The sequence below is a fragment of the Lepidochelys olivacea genome (assembly GCF_965140295.1).
Source record: "Lepidochelys olivacea isolate rLepOli2 genome assembly, chromosome: 7".
In the NCBI taxonomy this organism is placed as follows: domain Eukaryota; kingdom Metazoa; phylum Chordata; order Testudines; family Cheloniidae; genus Lepidochelys; species Lepidochelys olivacea.
The window spans coordinates 38,745,637-38,769,013 of NC_140417.1; the positions used below are offsets into that span (position 1 = coordinate 38,745,637).

At 38.1% G+C, this 23,377-nt stretch overlaps 1 protein-coding gene across 2 annotated transcripts in view; it reads left to right on the forward strand.

Annotated features, from left to right (window-relative positions):
• The window catches only part of TAMM41 (TAM41 mitochondrial translocator assembly and maintenance homolog), a 39,595-nt gene extending 21,320 nt beyond the window's left edge, over nucleotides 1–18,275 (forward strand). For both annotated transcript variants that reach the window (XM_084634469.1, XM_084634470.1), the window contains exons 5-8: nucleotides 502–647; nucleotides 2,301–2,466; nucleotides 4,207–4,269; nucleotides 14,771–18,275. In XM_084634469.1, coding sequence (XP_084490595.1) covers nucleotides 502–647; nucleotides 2,301–2,466; nucleotides 4,207–4,269; nucleotides 14,771–14,847 — 452 coding nt within the window. In that variant the 3' untranslated portion in view covers nucleotides 14,848–18,275. The remainder of the gene's footprint in view (nucleotides 1–501; nucleotides 648–2,300; nucleotides 2,467–4,206; nucleotides 4,270–14,770) is intronic.
• The last annotated feature ends 5,102 nt before the right edge of the window (nucleotides 18,276–23,377 follow it).

A 23,377-nucleotide genomic window follows, 5' to 3' on the forward strand; every position in this document is an offset into this window, starting at 1 on the left:
CAAAGCATTTGATCTCTTCCTATGGTATTTCTAAAGTGCTTTATTTTAGGATCTAAAGCACCAGCACTACTCAGTATAACTTTACACTTGGCTGTCTGTTAAAATTGTGATGTGAGTGCTAAGAACTTCATTTGTTAAGGATTTGGGCTTTTCAACCATTTTAGAGAGATGGGATTGACTTAATGGTGTTGTGTAGTTTTTGGTTTTTTTTAATTCAGTAAAAATATTAGCACAGTGGGCTAGTGGAAGCACAGTATGGTGTGAACCAGATACAATCTCTAGGATATTCTCCTTGAGCTGGCAGGTGTATGAAAAGTACTTCATTATTAGAAGACAGTCCTCATTGAGGAGTGCATGTGGTTTTGGAATAATCAGAGCATAAACAGCTTCAGATGATTGGTATCTAATTCTATGCTATGATAATCCCTTGTGTGTTCCATGGCTTCGTGTTCTCTGTTTCTGATTTTTTGTCAGTTAACTATTTTTGTTTCCTTGGTTTAGGTGATTTCAGAATGATAATTGGAGAAGACAGATCAAAGGTGCTAAACATAGTGAAAGAAAATGTGCCCCATTTTCAGAAGCTCTACAGTAACATATTACAGGAGTGCCCTCAAGTGGTGTATAAGCACCAGCTGGGCAGGCTAGAGGTAAATGGTTTACATTGTATGTTTTAAACCCACAAGTGGAATTGCTTTATTACTTAGACAGAGAGCAAGAATCGCACAATGCACCAGTGTGAATTTCTCTAGTTTTTCTCATTTACATTTATTATGCTTCTGTTACTCAACTACTTCCAGCAGTTAGCAAACTTGGCACAAATACCAATCTATAAGAATGAGGTTTAGCTCTCGTGCACAGTAAACTGCCATTCAACCTCTCATTGGGTGTGGCTGCTGAATGAGGGAGTCTTGGCAAGGGGGAGGAGGCTGGTTTAAAACAGGTGGCTTGATGACTGCCATTCAGAAGAAGCAGATTATGGAGTATGATGGCCAAAAACAGGTGGTTTGCAACAAGTAAGTGATTTATTGTCCAATTCTAAGTATTACTATCTGCAACCAAATTAGCCTAGGTTTCAGTGAACCCAAAGAAGTTTGAGTTCTAGCCACACAATTCAATGAACCAAACGCAAACTGAGTCCTGGCATCATCCCACCATAGCCCCTACTTCAGAAGTCCATCCCTGGAATTCAGGTAGCCCGAGAATGTCGTGGAGGAAGTGGATGACCAAGAATAACACTTTGGTTTGAAAGTGCATCATCAGAGCAGAAAGTACCAGATGAAAATGCCGGCCCTTTTGAATTACCCCTCATCCCATGTTGCAGGTGATTGTGGACTTGCATCACAACACTGGAGTGTGTTGTCCTGTCCAATCTGTTCACTCAGCCCTACTGTGCACGTTCTTGTGTACATTCTAAAGATTGTTGAAATATAGTGATCAAAACCATAAGTTGCAGCCCAATAACAGTTACCTCCTCTTAATTCAATGCATGGAGGAACTTTGCAATAGAATAAATATTTTAAGTGAACTGTTGCTTTGAAGAATGGAATCTCTTATTTGGATGAGAGGTTTTTTTTAAAAAAAGACTTAGTAGTAAGTTCAGAAATTAAAAAAATTAAAAATGTGGAGCAAAGGGTGTTGACCAAAACATTTCCTGCAAATTACATAAACCTGACATGATGCAAAGTTTAATGCAGATGAGAGAGAGATTTCTCAAACAGTTTTGATGAAAACTAATCGTAAAATAGTGCGAATCCCTATATATGACGTTAATAATTTTGCTCAATGCTTGAACTTATTCAGCACTTAGAACGTATTCAGCACATGGAATATTCAACACAGTTCCATGGTCTTTGAGATTATATTTGTTTTCCTTGTTTTCTGCATTTATTTTATTTAAGAGTAATTTGAGTAAATTAAAAATGCATATAAGCAATTGTGTTCCTGACTTGCTTGCACCATCAGCAAGATAGCATGTGCAAATTGGATGGCTACCTAAAAATTTAATCTTGCACTTAGGTTGCCTTTCAAGGTCATGGTTGAGATTATGCTCTGGAAAAGCAGTGGGAGCTCTCACTTCTGTTGCCCATGGCTCTGTGTGTGTGCACATGTAATAGACTGCATTATCTTTCTGCATATATATGCAACTTTGTAGCTTTATGATCAACATAGCTTTAGCAGGGATCAAAGATAGCCAAAACCCTTCTGTGCTCACTTTGGAAACATGGATTTTGTGTTAACCATCTTTACTACGTGTGATTGAGTTCACAATTTTCCTTGTTTTTTGTGTTTGTAATGTTCAGATCGATAAAAGTCCAGAAGGTCAATTCATGCAGTTAATGGCTTTGCCGAGGACTCTTCAACAAAAGATAACTTCTTTTGTAGACCCTCCTGGGAAGAACAGAGATGTGGAAGAGGTTTTACTGAAAGTGGCCCATGACCCTGACTGTGGATTAGTGGTACATCAGGGTAGGTCTGTAGGTGCATGGGAGGCAGTCTCTGATTGGAAGTGATATATTTAAGAATTAGTGTTCTACACGGAAGCAGTTTAAGAGAATTCAGCCCATCAATTTAGAAGGGTAGAGGCAGAAGAGAGAAATTATAATTCGGAGATGTTGCATTGTACCCAAATGCTTAATTTTAGGATACAATAGATGCAAACGTACTCAAAAATCTTCATGTTTGTATATCAACTTTCACTTGTCCAAATTAACATGGAAAAATATAAAGTTCCTGTTTCAAATCCTAAAAGAAATCATTTTAAACAAGAACTGGATTTAATTAGAACATTTAATTTTCTGGTTGCCTGACAGGTCTGTCTTGCCTGTCAGAACAAAGGCATAGTTTCAATCAAATATTGAGCTTCAGTGGTATGCAAATGTGTATTGTGCTACTCAGTTCATTTGAATTTGGAAGAATAACTCCAACAAACTGCAAAATCCTCACATTATAACTAGCACAAGGGTGGGATGTCTTGGAAAAGACATCAAACTTTGGGCAAAAAAAACTGTTGAGTCATGTTAGCAGGTTAATGTATAGACACTTGTGCTGCTGCCGCCAATGCTGTTCTTGTTCTGTAGATAAATGAAAATATTTAGCATTTGTGCAGTTCTTTATATCTTCAGAGTACTTGACAAGCTCTAGCTAATCCTTGCTGCAACACTGTGACATAGAAAATAATGAAAAAAGCACAGTTGTGATTTGTCCAGGACCCCATAGTGAGTCTGTCAGAGCAGTGATCATTTTTCTTCTTTATGCGCAGGTATTTCCCCACATATTTCTCCAGTCAAGGAGAATAAACTTTAATTATACAGTTTTAATAAAAACTGTTTCTGAAAAATCTCACTTCTTACTTTGTAATGCAGCAAAGTAATGCACATGAAGATGGAAACATTATAATTGAGACCAATACTCTTCTATTCTTCAGTGTGTGATAGTGTACAAAGGCTGTGTTGCACACAAAAGTTCACGCAAATAAGTGTGCGTTAAAATTTAGACAATATACTTGCATAATACAACTTAAATGCTGTTTTAAAATAGACTAAACAATTTTGAAAGTATTTTTACAGCCACTATTATTCTTAATTGTATTTTTTACAGCTGTGTCTAAGGACTAGCCAAGAATGAAGATCCATTGTGCTTGGCACTGTGTCAACAGAGAGAAGTAGACAGGCCTTTCCCCAAAGAGTTTATAATCTAAATAGATAAGACTGACGCGGGACAGGGGGAAAAGGGTGTAAAACAGAATGTGAAAACACAATTTCATATTGAAATAGTTTGTTCAATTCTTTAACAAGCCCAGGCAGGGAAATATGAAATGACAAAGCCCTGCTGAAACTGTGCATGCTGAGGAAACGTGATTGATTTGAACCACCCATGACTGGGCAACTGGGTGCAGAAATATAATGGGGAAGATTGAATTAATGGAATCAAACTCTATTAATTACTACCAAGTCTTCAGTATTCTTTTTTCATATAAACAATGTCATGTTGTATAAAAAAAAAAATGTTAGAAGAGCATTTGGAACAAATTCTTGAATGAGCATGACAAAGCAAAATAGAAAGTTTTTGTTAAGATAATTATAAGTTTTACTTACAGGCTGCTTTACTGTATAACTGGAAAAATATTTAACTTGCAATTTTTTTAAACTTTTTTTTAAGACTAAGATGGATAACATCTGTGTGTTTATATCCTTTCCCTTTACACAGGCATTTCAGGAATTGTGAGAACTTCCAGTCTAATACAGAGTTCTAAAACCATACTAACAGCTGGTAAGAACAAATGCCATTATATACAAATAGGCCTTTCGGTTTCAGAAAGTACAAATCTTAAAACCTCAAGCTCTCTTTGTTACAGAACTTCAAATTATAGACTTTTGGTCTTGGGAAACAGAGAGAAGCCACTGGAAACTTTCACTAGTAATCGCCTCTCTATTTTCTATAATTATTGGGAAATCATCAAAAGGCAAAGGAAATCTGAAACGGGGTGTGATGGGGATGTGGTGTATATATATTACTTTAGAGTTCTGCTCTGTCGAGCACTTGGCTAATTTGTACTGATATTTTGCTCTTCTTGTGTTCATGAAACTTTAGAATTCCCTCAGGATTTCTACTCATGCAGGGAGAGCAGAATGAGTGTAGAGATTTGCAATGTAGACCAGAGACTAGAATTTTTGCCCTAAAAATTATACTAAGCTAAGCACTTACTGACAAAAGTTTCAGACTACATGTAAAATAAATATTTTGCCATATCAATACCAATAGAGATACCAATATCAATACCAATAGAGACCAATACTTTCATGTTCTTAAAGGAGAAAAAAAAAAAAAGTGAACTGTCTTAGAAAACGAGTTCAGTGATAAAAGCCACCTGAGAAAAGGCTTAACTTTGTTTAATATTCAAATTAAAAAGATATACATTGGACTGGGAAAGGCCAGCTGATGGAGGGAAAATAATTGGTTGGCTGTGGGGAAACAGGTGAAGATTGGGTGACTTTTCCTCCTTCATCAAAAAAAACCTCATCACCTTCTCCATAGTTGATACCCCATCCTGGTGTGCTACCTGTCTGCCTCCTACAGTGGATCTAATATGAAGATGTCCTGAGCCTTCTAGTTTAAAAAATATTTACCTCACAGCTAATTTAGAGTGAAATCTAAAGGCTGTTACTGAGCCATCAAAATAGTCGGGTGAGTTGGGCCCTCATTAAGCCAGGGTCACTGGTAGGTACACTGGAGTTTGCTCTAAATTTCACTTCAAGAAAATTCCTTAAATTGCATAAAGCAATGACTAGATGTAGGTTGTAGCTCATGTACATGTTCCCTACCTCCCAAATGTAGGTTAGATAAAAATTATGGTTTAAGAAGTTATTCTCCGTACCAAACAGTGAAGGATTGACTTTCCAGAGCTGTTATCCATCTTGAATCAGGAGCTCTGTAACAGGGGAGTCATACCCCCATCACTTTTTACCAGTCGTAAAAGAGGAAGAGGTGGAGCAGGGCCTCGTGAAGAAGGTGGGGGCATGGTTTGGGGACTGGTGGCCCCCCACTTTTAGGGAGCTTCTGCCACTCCTATCTTGAATTTACATTTCATATTCAATCTTGTGGCTATTCCAAATGTTCAGGACCATTACTAGCTTATTTTGGCTAAAATAATTATATAATAGGGATGATTGTACTTTGTGGGTTGATGTGTTTTGTTTTTGTTTTTTTTAAATCATGATGTTTTACAGTCCAGTTGTATTACATAGAAAGAAAATAGCCAACCTGTTGCCTAATCTTTCTCAGTACTTTGAGGAGACTGAGAAAATGAAGCAACTCTGGATTGAAGGAGAAGTGTCCTTTGTAATGAGTTGGACATGTTACCTGTGTGTATAGGGTCTTTATTGCAATTAGTGAAGCTGTTGTTGCTTCATGGTTTGGTATCACGGGAGCCTGGTAGTGGCTGAATCTCTCTTGCTCTCACTACTGATTAATATGGTGGTATTTTTAGACATACAAAACTGGCTTGTGAAGTTCAAATATGTCAAAAGAAGGAAATGCATCTGAAGCTGAGGAAAGATGGGCTTGATGTTGTAGCACAGGAATAGAAGTTGAAAGATCTGGAGTCTAATTCCTGCCTCTGACATAGGCTTCCTGTGTGATTTTAGAGTAAGTCACTTAAACCCTTCTGTACTTCAGTTTGCCTTTCTGTGAAAGTAAGGATAACATTTAACTACCTCATGTAGCATTTGATCCATTCATCTTCATAAAGTACTTTGAGATCCATAGATAGCAGGTGCTATAGAAGTGCAAAATATTGGTTAAAACAAAATATTGTTTTTTAAATCTTCAAAAATGTCTATGAATTCAGTGCTTGTGAAAGTTAGCTGACTGCCTGGGAGAATGAGACTGTTCGTATACAAACTGCTACAGTATGAGCCACAGCAGTGCAAGCTTCCCCACGTTGCTCCACATGAGTATCTGAACTCTCACCTGGAAGGACCCACCTCGGACAGTCCATTGGTGGCTCCTTCTCAATGCCTATTCAGGCTGCTTACAGAGATTTCTAAGATGTGGCTACCTGTGTTTTGGGACACTAAAAAACACATTATGACGACTTATATCTACAACGCTTTCTGTTTTGTGCGCTTGAAACAGAGCCATCCTGATATCTGTTTTCTCATCTTCTTCTCTAATGTTGGTTTTGTGCCTAGATACACAGTATCATTAACTTTGTATCTTACCATAAACAACATTTTTGCCTTTTAAGTAGGCAGTCGTGGGATTACATTTATCCCTGAAAAAGTTGGTAACCCTCTCCACATTTCCATGTTACTTTTGGAAACGAAGGGTTGGGTGTGCTGGTTCAGGCCAAATAAAAATGGGCACGAAACTTTGCCTCAAACTTGAGGCAAACCCAAACCCCAGTGAGTCTTGAAAGGTTTGCTTCTCTTTTCTTTCCTCCCTCCCCTTTTTCATACACCTCTTACCTACTTCTTGCCAAAAGCAGAAGCACCAAAATAGACTGGATAGATCTTTTAGGATTACTGGCCTGCCTTAAAGTGCGCAGAGATGAGCCCTCCAGACCAAGGAAGTTTGGATAAGGGTCTGAACTTCTGGATGACTACCAAAGCCACACCTCTTGAGGTGTGGTTATTGCTAATTTTAACATTGGAGTGAATGGAACAATTTGAAGTCTCAAACCTGCCCTTCTATAAAAAGCATGCATTAGAAAAACTGCCATATCTCTGCGAAGTCTGCTTCTGAGAAGCTTTTCTAAACTGTGTTGCAATATGAAAGAAGCACAGAATCCTTTTTTTCTTCTTATAGGCAGAGCTGGAAGAGCTGCCTGTATAGCTATGGTTGTGTGACACTTCCCAATGGAAGACCCTGTTTTCACTGGTTTATGACTGCCAAAGTTTTAACTGTTGGGGCTGAAATCTCCCAGGCTGAGTGTCTGTCTCAGGTAACATATTTGAAAGGTTTCAGCTTCAGTGGTTTCAGCCATTTCTGAGGAAAAAAGGTTGTTTTTGCCCCTTTTACAAAAATTCTTTCACCCACTGAGTTGCGGGGGCTCTAGTGCTGCCATGCATTGATCCAGAGACTTGAAATTTATCAGAGGGGGTTGCGATAGGGTCAGGGATTTGCCTTTTGCCCTCCCCAGGAAGATTCCACCAAATTTGCCTGGTTATGAACCTCTGTAAAATGTGCATTTGCGCATGCTTAATGGTGACTGCTAAATGCTTGGAAGATTGTCTGCACTGAGCCTGCTCCATCTTGGGGCTGCAGAGGCTGAGTAGGGAGACTCTTGTGCTTTCAGAGCTCCTCCTGCCTTTGCCCAGGCAGTGAGGAAGCTACCTGATTTAAGTGCAGAGGGGTGGGGAGGCATGGGAAGAATAAGAGCAGGGGGTTGCTGGAACCAGAGGTTGGGAGGTACCAGAGAGGGAGAAGGGTGGGTAGGTATATAGAAGCAGAGTGGGAGGGAGGCAGGAGCCTGTGGTGTGTGAAGGAGGTAGGGTTGGATAGAAGCACAGGGGGAGGAGGGCAGAAGCTGGGGGACATAGGAACAAAAGGATAAGTGACCATTACAGCTACTCCCTTCCAGAACCTCAAAATGAACCCAGGAATCGTGAGTCTCTACATTCCTCTCCTGTCTGCACATAGTTGTCAAACCCACTGGCAAAGTGTCTGATCCTCTTCTCGAGCTGGTCCACGTAGCAGGAGTAGGCTGTTATCCTCTCAGTCACTCCGTGAGCTCAAGTGGTATGGATGTAAAGGACTGAGCCCTGCTGCCGACCCAAGCTGGGGCCAGTGTGGTTCCACATAATGATTTTTTTGTCGTTGTTTGTTTATTAGAAGCATTTAGGAAATTAAATTAAAAAAAAAAGGTTAAAAGAATGCTAAGGTTGCAAAGATAAGCGTCAAAAGTCAGGAAATTCCAGTTAAGGTTGCTGCTTGGTTTTTTCCCACAGGACCCCTGCATCATTCAGTGAGTGTGTAGTTACTCAATTTTTGTTTGTATCTTCATGCAATGTGTAGCTCCAGGCCAAAACCTGCACTGCATACATAATTATTAATTCCTCCTAGGCATTTGTTTCTGTGGTGTTCTCACCATAGTGTCTTTGTGCTTCACAATTACTTTATCTTTATAACATCCCTCAGAAATGAGGTGGGGGGTATTCTCCTTTTACAGCTTCAGAATGGAGGCAGGAAGAGAGGAAGGCCAAAATCGTTTCCTAATTTTGGGTGCCCAACTCAAGAGCCTGAATTTCTTAGCCTTTTTATAGCACTTCATATGTTTGAGCAAAGCTTCAGTCAGCTTCAGTTGCAGCTGTGAGCACTAAGCACTTCTGCAGATCTGACACTGGGTGTCTCGCATTGTGTTCCTCCCCACTGTCTGGAATGTCCAATTCGAGGTCACTTATGAAAATGCTGGCTTAAGTGCCTTCACACAGGAACTCTGTGGCAGAGCAGAAGTAGAATTCAATTCTCAAGGATGGTATTCAACTGCCTAAACCTTGAGACTCCTGTATCTTCCTGCAGTCCTCTATCTAACTCATTCCATCCCTTCCAAATTCTGCAGTAAAGGGCAGGGGTCCTACAGACAAGTTTCTTTCACTACAAAGTCTAGATTCATCCCCAGAAACCCATCCATCTTGTGCGCTGAACTGAGGCAGGGGTTCTGTAGAGGGAAAAGTCATACATAAGCATGGAATTAAAGGTTTACAAGGGGACCTGATTAAGGTTGCCACTGGATATTTCATAACTTCAGAGTGCTTGACTTCGCAACATAAGTTTGTAGATGTAATAAATATTTAGTTTACATTTGTATCATGCTAGATCTCTCCTGGAGTTCAGGAAAAAATGTTTTTTCATTTGCTTAGAAATTAATTATTAATAGAATTATTTTGCTTATTACTACTGCTTTATATTTTCCTCCAAGTGTGAGGCTCATAAAATCTTTGTGATTGTTCCATCAATTTAAAGGCTTGTAGTATGTTTTAAAGGAGACCTTGAACCAATTTCGATTGAAGTTTCATCAGTACTTTAGATATTTGCTGCTAGGGGACTGTGACTAATACATGTACTTCAAAATGTCTAATCTGTACTGCTTAATTAATATTTAAAGAGTAGTAACTTCTGTTTGTTTTTAGCTCCAACCAGTTCATTTTCTTATTTATTGAGATACAGTACACAAATTTGTGGCAGATCCATAGTGGTGCTGTTGTTTTAATAGTACAATACAACAAATCTGTTCTAGGAACAGGCCTTAAAGAGCTGAGTTCATTTTAATTCAGTTACACCTAAAGATACTGATTTTGTTACTCTTTTCCTTAACAAAGATACCTCTCTTTTTAACTCTAATTCTCCTAAGATGACTTTGAACTAGTAAAGATGTGAAAAAGTGTTATGGATCCTCACTTATGTCTCCAACTGTCCCTTACACCCTTCTTTCTCACACAGTCCTATTCAAGTGATACTGGCAAGCATATAGATAAGTGGCAATGCCAGCCATTGAATCAGTGGTTTGAAGCTCTTTGTCCATTTTCCTTCTATTCCTGGCAACTGTGTTGGCAAGGCCTGATGTCTGGAATCTCATCCCTAGTACATTTGTGCAACGTTGATGTTAATTTTCCCTACCATCATTCTAGCTGAAAGCCAGTGATTGGTAGTTCTGACTTTATAAAAGGAGATAATGTATCAATACTCCAGAAGCTTCCAGATAATCACTAAATGATGTTTAATTAGTACAATTAGTAAAGGATATTTGTTGCTTTTTGTAATAGCCTTGCTGCTTTAAAAAAGAAACTGTGGATCCTAAAACACCTACAATCCAGCCTTTAACAAGCTAATCTATACCATGCTGTTAAAGTGAGAGTACAGTAATTCATATCCAGGGTGGTGGTCATTACTTAGCTGGCACACTGTTTGTTTGCTAACATTATTTGGCAGAGTACACAGACATAACAAAGAATTTCAACCCACCTAACAGGACTATCCTTCATCTTTCTCTGCCAGTGTGGTTTTCAAATAGAGCTTGAGCTCTGTAGTTTTGTTTGTTGTTAAATGCCCTATTTAGCTTTTGAAAATGTGCCTGTATAATTTCTGAAGTCTGTGGGGAGATTTCTGGTCTGTTTTCTATTAGAGATGGCACCATCGTTTGATTTATTTTTCCTCCTAGCTGGAGTCTGTATAGTCTTGTGGAACTGAAAACTTTGACATTTTATGTTTAGTTACTCTTAAGGAGTGATTGTATCTTGATATTTTTGAGTTTGGAAACTTTATCTGAAATAAAATCATACTTCATTATCTTGACAGGAATGAACCATTGAGCTACAGGTTTCTGTGAGACAAATTCAATTCCATTGAATGTTGACAAATACATGTGTCAGATATACCAAGGGACTTTTCTGCTTCTACTCTTCATTTTATTTATTTATTTATTTATCTAAGGGACTGAGTTAATGGGTAAAATATTGCAAACTAAATAATCTCTGTTGCTGAAGTTCCATTGAAGTCCACACACATGCTTGAGTGTTGTCCTAAATAAGAGATGTTTTTTTGAGAATTGGAAACTAAATTTGCCTTATGTTTTATGGACACTTTGCTGTAATTATGTGCAAGCAGCCTTTATATGTTGACATCCATTGTTTGGTGCAGTGGCTGTTAACCAGCCAACAGCAAATATTAACCACTGCTCCACTTCACTGTAAATGCAGCTGTTTAATAGTGCAGTGGTTCTCATCCAGGGGTGTGTGTACCCTTGGGGGTACACAATAGTCTTACGAGGATACATCAACTCATATATATATTTACATAGTTTTACAACAGGCCACGTAAAAAGCACTAGCAAAGTCTGTATAAGCTAAAATGTCATACAGACGATGACTTGCTTATACTGCTCTATGCACTATACACTGAAATGTAAGTACGGTATTTATATTCTAATTTATTTATTTTATAATTATATAGTAAAAATAGAAAGTAAAAATTTTTTCAGTAAGTGTGCTGTTACATGTTTTTGTATTTGTATGTTTGATTTTGTAAGCAAGTAGTTTTTAAGTGAGGTGAAACTTGGGCATACGCAAGACAAATCAGACTCCTGAAAGGGGTACAGTAGTCCAGAAAGGTTGAGAGCCACTGTGATAGTGCATATGTTAATCCTGAACATGAGTACATGACAGGAAGTGAAGAATACCCCCTCTACTGTAGCTACAGGGGAAGTTTGGGAAAATGGCTGAATTTCAACATTCCAGGATATTTGGGCTAACCCCTTGCTCTTACAAAAAAATTGATTTGGGACCCTTAATGGCCAGAAGCACTTACAACCTCTTATGGCTCAATCCCCAAAAATGTTTGCAGTTGTGCATTATTTTAAGTCTTTGTTCTGCATCGTCTGGTGGAAAAATTTAAGTGGGGGGGAAGGAGGGAGAGGAGGAGACCCATGCTCCAAGTAATCATGGATTCATAGTAAAAGCTGAAAGATAGTTGTTGTCCAAGTGCTCACGAGTATGTCTTCAAACAGATTCTGAAACGGGTGTAGAATTGTGACCATTAACTTTTACTACAGATGTGACTCATCACCCAGAGGGCTGTTATAAGCAATTTGCTATATGCAAAAACCTGCATTTTTTTTGTAGCATGATGGGTTGGGATAGGAATAGATAAAGCCTCTTATTACATAAGATTCCAGTCTCAGGGCTGAAGTGGGTGGGGTTCAGTAGAGTGCTCACTGCAGGGAGGATATTAAGAAAATCTCTTAATGTTCAACAGCTGCAAGAGACTGTACTGGTTGGCAAGCAGATAAAACTGGCTGGCTTTTCTGACTGCAGTGCCAATGCAGCAAAGGAGCCCTGCAGGGATATATTAACTGCTTTACTGCTGATATTCCATCTGCCATACTGTTGTTATAGTGAGAGTACATTGATTTCATTGGAATGGCAGAACATAATTTTTACGTACAGCAACTTCAGTATTACAGGTTTGTGTTTTCTTGGTGTACAGTACCCTAGTAGCTTGGGCAGTAGTCAACAGGGTCATATTTTTTTAGGCAATTTTATTTGGGACAGGAACTATCCTTTTTTCTGTTTTACTGTGCGTAGTGCAATGGAGTCCTAGTCCATGACCAAAGCTCCTAGATGGTACCGTAATGCAAATAACAGATTATTTGTCATTTACTTTTCTTGACTGCAGTACTCTAGAGTCCATATGCATGCAACTATATAAATTTTAATTTGAAAAGTATTGTGTATGGTACATATGATACATATTCCAAACAAAGTTCTCTGTTAATGTTTGGGTTGAACAGTTAGGTACTCAAGTGAATAAATGCAAAAATTAAGATTGCATGCACATCCTTAACTCAACCTTTTCCTGCATGTCCATTATTTCTTTTTAATGACATAATCCCATTGTTTCTGCAATTTGTAATACTTTTTTCTACAGTGTTCAGTACTCAAGTAATATCTTGTAACTTTGTATATACACTTGCACTTCTTTCGTTATGTTAATTGTCCAGTATTTCTTTGACTTAAAATATTATTTAAAATACTTTTATATGAAATTGATTACTGCTTAAGGTATATTTTAATAATTGAATGAGATGTACATCATCTTCTTTCCACCTTTCCAAAGATGCTATTCAGTGGATGTTACACTTAACTCTGAATCTAAGTTGCCTGTCTGTGTCAGCAAGCTGTCACTGTTCCGTTATACTGAAGTATGTTTAGCAAATATGGTTAAATTACTTCAATGTACTTTCTTAGTCTGGCATACAGAGTAATGCACAGTTCTGCAAGCTGATATGCGTACATAAGGTTGTAGAAAAGGTAGTATATAGTTTAGAGTACATTTTGTTGCATACGTACAAGGGGGCAGAACTATAACTGTGCAGCCTTAAAATCTTGATTTTCAGACTTCTGAGTGCTTAACCCTGTAACTTCAATGTTCTTATCGTAATGTAGGGAATTTCATACTATTTTTTTAAATTAAAAACTGGGGGGAGGAAGTAAGAAATACATAAAAAGCGTGTCTCTCCAGGGCCTCAAAGCTTTGCTGGCTTGCCAAAAATGAGCAATACTTCGTTTTAAATTTCATAATTTGGTACACTATGGTTAAACACAGCAGAACATCATGTCCCTTTCACATTAGGCCCACAAGGGAGGATCCCTCTCCTGCAAACTTTAGGAACTAAGTCACTAAAGGTGCATCTTGCAAAGTACACAGAAATAGACCTTCAGCCCTTCACACTTAGAATGTGCACAAGTACTGAGGCAATGGCTGCTTTAGATCTCAGGCTCAGCCCTTGCATACCTTCATGAAAACTAGCCATGCATGCATGTGCAATGTCCTTCCTCACACACTTAATGAAGAAGTGATATGCAGCATTCTACTCCAAAAAGCTCAAATCAGAACAAATTTTCACCACAATACTCAGGCACTTTTCCTCTGAGAGCTTTTACCTTGCCAAATTTCATCTTTCACTTTATGGCTCTTTCAATTGCAGGACTATTTTAAGAGAAATGTTCAAGAATTTTTTTATAAAGGGAGAAGCGTAATTTTTTCATTCAGGTCCTAATCATCTTCTTGACCTCTGCTCCAATAGCTGATAATCCTTGCTGGTTGGACTCAGGATCCCCTCACAGATGTCATCTAGTGATGGCCCAGCCCCTCAGCTTCCTGACTTCCCCAGACAGTCCTTCTAGTATTCGGCTCTGCTTCTGCTGCATTACTTATGGTCTCTATCAACTTTTTGGCATTCACTCCCTTGTCATCATGCTCTCCCACTTAGCAGAACACACGCAGTGGGTGGTAGAGAGCAGGGACACAGCAATGCTTGACAAGCTGTTCCACAAGGATGTGCAATGCAAATGCCTCCTGAGTTATCACTGCAGATATCTTCAGCAGTGTTAAGAGTAACAGGCAGATATGTCTGCATACATGTATACAATTATAACTTCACAGTCCTTTACTCATTTTGACTCTTATTGTCACCAGAAGCACTTCAGGGTGAACAGTGCCTACCCTGTTTTGAATCATGCATTATCATTCTTAGCGGTTGCTATCCATGGAATTTGTCAATTTTGTCTATCTCTCACGTGCCATCAGCCTCTATTAGCTACTATATCATGAATCTTACAAGAAAAGGAAAAGTTAGCTATCTGCTGTTGCTATACAAATAGCCTTTGGTCACCTTTCCAGGGAAGTATTTTATTTGAAGATTTGTTTAAGGCTTTCTCAAGAACTAAATAGTTGTTTCTCTTCCTAAGTTCTGCCTGTCTTGTTTTTTTCTTAGGGTTGAAGAAATCAGTGACTTACAGTATGAAGAAAATGTATAAAATGACAAAAGGATGCCTAAGGAAGGCTTCCTGATGTCCAAGTTGTGTACATACTATGTATAGGTAAATAAACAGACTTCTTTTTCTCTGAAAATATTGTGCAATTGGTACCTGTTGCTTAACTGCCTATGTAAACTGTGGATTGGTAGCAACAATTATACTATGTATATACAAATACTTGCTTACATGGGGTACGGATCTCATTTGGTGCAGATAATTTGCTGACGGCTGAGGGAATTATTTTGCAATTATACTTAAGGTTTTCCTGCATATATTAATGATTTGACTCTCAAATACATTTGCCAGAAATGCTTGTTTGCACATCTGAAAGCAAAAAAATAAAATTCCTATATGTTTGATAGCTTTCCTCTCCAAAATAGTCCAGATTCTTTCTTCTCAAGCTTTCTCCTGTTCTCATCTCCAGCCTCTTCTGAGGAGTTTATAGAATTGTGGGGTCCAGTTGAGTTTTAACTAGATATTAAAACTTTCCCCATACAATTCTTTCTTTATTTATTTTTTACATTAAATCCATGTGAGCACATGTATTTTAAAAGTGCAATATTACTCTATAACCCTTCTGCAGAGTGGAATCCATCAAGAATACATTTTTCTCACACACAACCCAGAAAGGAGTACTTGTGGCACCTTAGAGACTAACCAATTTATTTGAGCATGAGCTTTCGTGAGCTACAGCTCACTTCATCGGATGCGTACCGTGGAAACTGCAGCAGACTTTATGTACACACAGAGATCATGAAACAATACCTCCTCCCACCCCACTGTCCTGCTGGTAATAGCTTATCTAAAGTGATCATCAAGTTGGGCCATTTCCAGCACACACACACAAACTCACTCTCCTGCTGGCAATAGCTCATCCAAACTGACCACAAGTGCCAGAAGTACTCCTTTTCTTTTTGTGAATACAGACTAACACGGCTGTTACTCTGAAACAACCCAGAAAATACTTAATGAGATAGAAGCATTTTGGAGGATATATTTCACTGTCTGTGCCATGTCTGGGAGCATAGGTAACTGAAGAGTTACGAGCCGGTAAGGTATCATAAAGGTCAGCCATTCTTGGCAATCCTTTTAGTTGACAGCAACATAACTCACAACTAAATAGTGGCTGGGAGGTTATATTTCAAAACAAGGTCAATTTTCATTAAGCTTCTGGGTCCAGTAATGTGTAAGTTACGCAATATATTTTAAGTGTTCTGCACTACCAACTCACAAAGTGCTTTAAAATCAGCCTGGTTAAAATCATGGACGTTGTTAGTTACAGTATAAACTACTTGGTTAATGTAAATTGTAAAATGTGTGTGAAAATACTGGCCATAAGGATAGAACCTATTCTCCTCCAATTAATCAGATCAGCTTTACAAAAGAGATTCAACTACCATATTCCTATTACTTTTCAATAAGTTATTAAAGATGCGGTCAGTGGAGGCATTGACTTTTTAATGTAATGAGAATCTTTGATATGGTGTATTAGGAGTAGCTGCTGAAAATAATGGGAATGTTTCAGAATTCCTTTTTCTCTTTGGATCAAGTGGCTTTACTTCCTTGTTTATTCAGAAATGGCTTTTCTTAACAGGTGTTCTCCATATGAAGGGACTTGACAGGGGCATCCTTTTTCCTCACTATTTGATCTGGTTTTAAAGCCAGTGGCAGTCGCAATAAGGCAAAAACAAAAATATAAAGAGGTTAGGAATTTAAAAGCAACTTTCCCACAGACTACATTTTTTGTTGCCTAACCTTAATTACTCAACTTTATCATTTTGATTTCATTTAATTGGAAGTTTTAGGAAAATCTTAAATTACAAAAAGAATTGAGGGTGTAAAACCAGCTGTTACCTATTTCCAAGGAGTAATTTAAGCATATCATGCAGCTTGGAAATTTGAGTGGGAAGTTGAGGAAATAACATAGTGTAACATGGCTCATTAATTCAGTTCTGCTTTCATCACCATTGAACAGATGTAACAATCTATGACTTTAAAATCCTGAAGAGCTTAAAGTGATTAAATTTAAATCTAGAGTCAGTAGATAAAACTAGATTGTTCCATTTAAAACTTTATTGGAGTAAGACTGATAATACGGAACATTGAATATCCTCCTGAAGCCATTGTTCCTATTAACTGTCTTTCCTATATGTATATTCCTATCATATTGTCACCCATCAGTAGTTGGTTACAAATCTTGGAATAGGGTCAAAGAAACCGGACAAACATTTCTGTATAGTGTGTACTTTCTGGTAGTGGTAGGCTTTACGTTTCCAAACTTCCAGGAATACAATATGTTAGGCTAAAATTTCCATATTGATTGTTTCAGAGAAAAAAAAGTAAAAAGACGGCAAGGGAATTTATATTGGAGAATGGCTGAAAACCCATTCCTTCCATAAGTTGCCAATAATTATAATAGTAAGTCTCTGCCTCATACTATTAGGTATGTTAGAGAGGCTCAGAAAGTTGGTTTGCAGCTGCTTCTGTACCCTGTGGAAAGAGACCATGAATCAGTAAGCCTAGGATATTCAGAAATGCAAGAGAAAAGTGAAACTGGGAAAACAGGTTAGTCTCCAAGCACAAAGAAAAAGAATATCATCCCCACGTAACAGGTGAAAGGTAGTGTCATCCTTGCATCACCTTTAAATAGAAAATAATTGGCACTACTTTTAACTGTGGCATATTCTGCAACAAAAGTTATTCAGGTTAGGAAACAGTTGTATATGTAGCTCTAGCATTGTGTGTCAGGTAGTAAGAGGGCAAAGTCCCCGCTCTGAAGAGTTCATAATCTAAGTGGCATACACAAGGAGGATGGGGGTTGAGAGTAAAAAAAGACAGACTAGTGGAGCTGGGGCACTTAACTAGTTAGTTCCTCAGGTTTTGCTCGGATTTTTTTTTGGGGGGGGGGGGAAGGGGGAAGAGAATAAAAATAAAGGGTCTGCTTGATTGCCTGCTAGTCTTGTGTACAAAATACCACTTATCTTAACCAAAAATAGATATGGAACAAATACTTGAATAATCCCACAAATGATGTATTTTGTAGTAAAATGAGTAAAAATTCTCTGAAATCAGTTGCTGATTTAAAAATGAGGCTTATTCAGCAGCAAATTCTTAAGAATGTTGGACACCATTCAGAATGACAAAGGCAGGAATAGGAGATAATGACAAGACAAACACAAGCCTACTTCCTGTGCTGTTCAAATATCCTGAAGTGTGATGTTGGAGGGCCAGATGAGTGTAATCACCCCACTGGAAAGTTATGTCCCAATTTGACAGTGTGCTGATGAGCCATCCTGCATTCCCATTAAAGTGGGGGAAATGCACCAGCCTGCAGGATTTAGTCCATGATAAAATAATTGAGAGGAATGTATTTCTCTGTAGAATTGTATTTTCCTGTGTGTATGTGTCTTCTGTTTTTGTAATCAAACTTTGAAAAAATAAAAATATTTTATATCAGGAAAATATCCACAGTTGTTTCGTGTGAAAAAATAATTTAGGTTCATAAGGTGCCTTTCACTGAACATGGGAGTGAAGACTGGAAGAATCACAGTCACAAGAATGTACAAACCAAATGTATATTACCAGATAATTCAAGTAGAGAACTAAAAAATTGCTCCAGCAAATTAACCCATTTGTTGTATGCTCTTCATATTTCATATAGGATGTACCAGTTTTTCTTACCTGAGTGTGTTTATAATTCTATTACATCTAGAGGCCTCAACAAAGATCAGGGTTCCACTGTGCTAGGTGTCATACAAACACGCAAACGTTTTACAAATGTGAAGAGCGTACATTCTAAACAGACAAAACAAAGGGTGGACAAAAGGAATATCTGTATCCCCTAATTCATTATGAAGTGAAGAAGGATTAAGTGACATGTCCAAGGTAAAAAAAGATGTCTGTTGAAGAGCTGAGAACTGAATCCAACTCTCCTAATTCCCAATCCAGTGCCTTGTCAGCAATATCAGATTTTGATCAGTAAAATCTTAAATGCTTTGGCTCCCGTTGCTTCAACGACTGTCTCAGAGATTTCCTATGTGCTGGTGCTGAGGCAGTTAAAATATTTTGATACCCCTGAGCTAATACCTGGCTGAGAGCACGATTAGCAAAGCTCTTAGGCACATGTTTAACTCAAGCCCTATTCACGTAAGGGCTTTATGTTTCAATATAACTGGACATTGAAGATTTGATTCTAACTAAATTTCCGTCCTTTGGTTACTTTCAGTTGTTTCTTTGTTTTTTTGTTTTTGTTTTGTTTTTTAATAAGGCAAATAGGGAAGTATGAATAGACCCTTCACTAAAAGAATCCCATTAGGATGTTTTATATTGTAACATGCTCATATTTCACATATTCTTTTCGTCAGAGTCCTCACTGACACAAGATCTTGGGATAAGCAACTGCTTATGTTTAAAGTGAGTGAGGAAATGCATTAGAGATGAGTCTGAGCTGTGGAGGAGAGGGTGAGAGTACAGTTTCTAAACAAACCAGAAATCTAATAATGTTTTAATGTGGGATTGCTGTTTTGAGAGGTGCCCACTCATGAAAAATGGTTCAGAACTTTAGAAATAACTTGATCTGATCTGTGAGAGTGAGGTTTGACCCTGGTTTCTGCTATAGAGCAGAGCTGTCTTCATTGTGAGCCTACTTAGCTGAGCAAGGGCATATGTTTAATAAGTAATGTTCTCTGGGGGGGGATGTATTGCTCTCTGCTCAACAGCTAAGTAAACATTTTTATGTGCAACAGATGTTTTGTATAGAGCCAAACCCTCCAAAGCTTTAAAATGTAGGCTCCTTCCAGTGACTCAGTCTCTTTCACATTACAGGTGTTACTTTATTATAGAGCTTGCCTGTAACTTGAGTTGGTTTTATTTGTCTTACATAACTGAAGGTAAGCCAAGCTAAGATATGCACTGCATAGTGGTGAACTTTCTTTGTGCACAGCAACAGAATGGGCCATTTCTTATTCTCCAAGGAGAGGATTAAAAATCCCAGTTTGAGCATGCCTAGTTTACTCCATCTGTTGATACATTACAAATATTCCAGTCTGTGTAGTAAATCTTGTAAGAGAGACTTGAAAAACTTCTCTTTTGGTTGGTGTAGGCAGAAAGCTTTTCTTTCAATGGGTTCTGCTCTGTAAATCATTTATCTTTGTGCTTTTAAAAGTGTCCTACCTTTCCCCTTGAGCCATTGGTCTTGTATGTATTTAGCTTTTTGGCAGAAAGCCATGAATGAATCATAGGCAAGTGCAGCACACATTCTGAGCTCCTCTCTTTTGTACAGTTAAAGTTTTGCATTTAATTTTTCTATGTATTTCAGATATTTTTGTTGCTTTTGAAGTTCCCAGCAATGGTTAGAAATGACCCCTTGCAGTTTACAGCTATAATTCACTAAAATAACTAGCAATCATGGCGTGGAAAGCTAGTTTTAGGAGAACATGTACTGGTAACTGTCTTCAGTGTAATAAGGTGTATTTGCCCTTCTACAATGTTAGTGACTTCCTGTACTTCAAATTTTCATTACATCTGTAACTTTGTTTTATTGAAAAAAGAAAAGGAGTACTTGTGGCACCTTAGAGACTAACCAATTTATTTGAGCATAAGCTTTCGTGATACAGTATGCATCCGATGAAGTGAGCTGTAGCTCACGAAAGCTTATGCTCAAATAAATTGGTTAGTCTCTAAGGTGCCACAAGTACTCCTTTTCTTTTTGCGAATACAGACTAACACGGCTGTTACTCTGAAACCTTTGTTTTATTGCTCTCTCTCTTGCCTAAACCGTGCCATCCTCCCATTCTCCTGCATGTTTCCCTGCTGCTTGGTTACATCTCACTTGGATTTAATTCCCAGTTAGTTCATTCTCTTCTCCCCAAAATATTAATTTTACTGGTCTCTGGCAGCTCCAGATCTTGTTTCCCTCACTTCATCATCCTGTATGAGCAGTGTGCCCAGTAGAAGCAGTTAGGTGGGTGGCTCCTCATTTTGAGGTGCTTTAAAAGGCATCCATGCTTTCTTCTCAGTGAAAGACATTGATAGAAGCTACTAGACACTACCATAGGCGAGTCAGCATGATGGGACCAGCTAGTTCTCCTCACACCAGGCAAGAGCTCTTCAGACCACAGTTTGAGAAACACTACAGTAAAGTGTATTCTGTCTGGACAGATAAAGGGAACTTTTAAATCAAGATTTCTCAGACCAGAGTTGGCAAAGTAGCAAAAATAGGTTGAATAGAAAAGTCCCTGTCCAGATGCAGCATCTATGTCTGTTAGAAACCCGCTTCTCTCTGCACCCACCCATCTCAGGAATGGGCCCCTTTGTCAACAAAAATTTGGTCTCATGAACAACCATCTAAATAATAATTCTGGATCCTGATCCTAGCTGTGCAGTGACAGCCATACTACAGATGGTTACATTTTATGTAATATAGCATATTACGTACGAAATTGGCCAGCTGCTCCAGAGTGGATGCTCAACTTCAACTAATACCTTCAACTAATATCGCCCGTCCATCAAAGATGGGTGGTTCTCCCCCTGCGTAAGTCCTCTTTTTGTTGCAGCAATAAGTGGGACATAATTAAGATTTGCCAGTTCTTCCAGGTGTTTAGCCATATGAAGCTTCAACGATCTAATGCTATATTTAGAGTACTGGAAGTTGAAATTGAAGTGCAGGCTCTTTTAAATATCCTCACCTATGCCTGAGGAGTTCTCTCCTTTGGCATACTTTATCTGTTGACTTTGCATGTCAGTGCATTTGACTAACAGACTGAGTAAGGTAGCTGCAGGATTAGTTAAAAAGCAGATAGTCACCTAAGAACTATAAGTCTAACTTTCCATGGCTCCTCCATAATGTCCTGTGGTTTCAACATGTGCATTGATGCTTTGAGCAAATAGTCTTGTCAGAGAAAATCAGAGGATCTATCTTGGTACTTTTGCATAGTTTCAATAGAAAATTAATCTTTTCCATTACCTGCAACTTGAGCAGAGGGTGACTAAATCAGAGTATCCCCTCCCCTCCCCACCTTCTCTCATAACTATCATACCAAGCAGCACCAAAGAATAGGATGACTACTCTCTGTAGGATGCCTTTTCCTATTCAATATTTTTAAATTACCAACATGCTCTGGTGATCAATGTGGGGTTAATGTCTGTGAAGTTATGAGATCCATTGTAAGATGTTCAAAAAGTGCAAAGCATTATTACCTCTCCTATCAAGGCAATGTGAATCCCCTTTTTGTTGGACCTATTTTCTGCATGTGTGTAAAGGTTTATTCTTTTGTATATTGTTATCTTTTGATGGAAGAAATAAAAGTATGGCTTGGTTTATATAGCTAATGACATAAAACTTCTGCCACACTCACTGTTTCAACTGTGCCACAAAGATTTGCAGTTGATAAAATTTCATTTTACCATATTTTGAAATTATAAATCTGCCATAACAAAACCTTTAACTGATCTTAGACATGATTATTGGTAACAGGAGAAACAAGAGCAAGATGCCTACAGCCTATGGTTTTGTGGATATTTACTCAGGTGTGTTAAATTGAGTAAATTGAAGAATAGATTAAACTGTAATAAATTAAAACAAAGTTTGAGATCAGATATAAGTGTATTCACAGAAAAAGAACATTGCAGGTAACCCTTGGAACCTAGTCTAGAATCATATGTCTCAGTAGTGTCTTCAGAATCCAATCATCTGATCAAATCTTGGTCTGTGAATAATCAGACTTTTACACCCTTTTCTGTCTTTTTTGATTTTTAAAGTGCACACAGTGGCAAATCCTGATATACAAAGGGCTAACGTCTGATTTGATTTACACCCCCATGCAACCCTGTTGACTTTAGAGGACTCCCATAAGTTTTCAGTCAGGGTAGGAATTGGCTCCTAGAAGTGGTCTTCTTCCTTTCAATAGCAGTTGTAGGCAATAACATTGTCAGTCCTGTTCATTTTGCTTCACTTGCTTTTCCATTATGCCATAGGACTCTCTTTAAAATCTTGGATCTGCTACTGAATGCATGGACATCCTGCTTTATGATACAAAGAAACGAAAGCTAATGAACCAGCTATAGGTCTCACTCCTTGCCTTACAGAACCCTTCCTATATGTCTTCAGTCCTGCACTATACAGACAGTCTATTTTTTGGGATATTTGGTAAAGTCAGGTGTTTGGAACCCTAAGCATATTTTTATTTATTTATTTATTGCTGAAATCTTGCTGGTCTCTTGCTCTCCACTGCCTCAGTGCTGTGAGGCTTAGGTATGTGTTCTGGTCATTGTGAGATCACACAATCTATCATTTATTCTTAACAGCCTCTTTCATTCTTGCTTTGCTTTTTGTTACCTTTAAATAATGTATACTAAATAGTCACTTCCTTTTTTTCTACTTTATTTGTAATTTCACTGGGAACGCCTCTTCAAGTAAAAAGGAGTCAATTTGTTATTTCTTTTTTAAAAGAAATCCTGCTTCATATTTTACTTTTACTAAGCCATTTGGAAAAGTGGAAACTTCCATCTAGTACTATAACATAGCTCTTACATCCACTTGCAAAATGTGCTGGCTTTAGCAAATG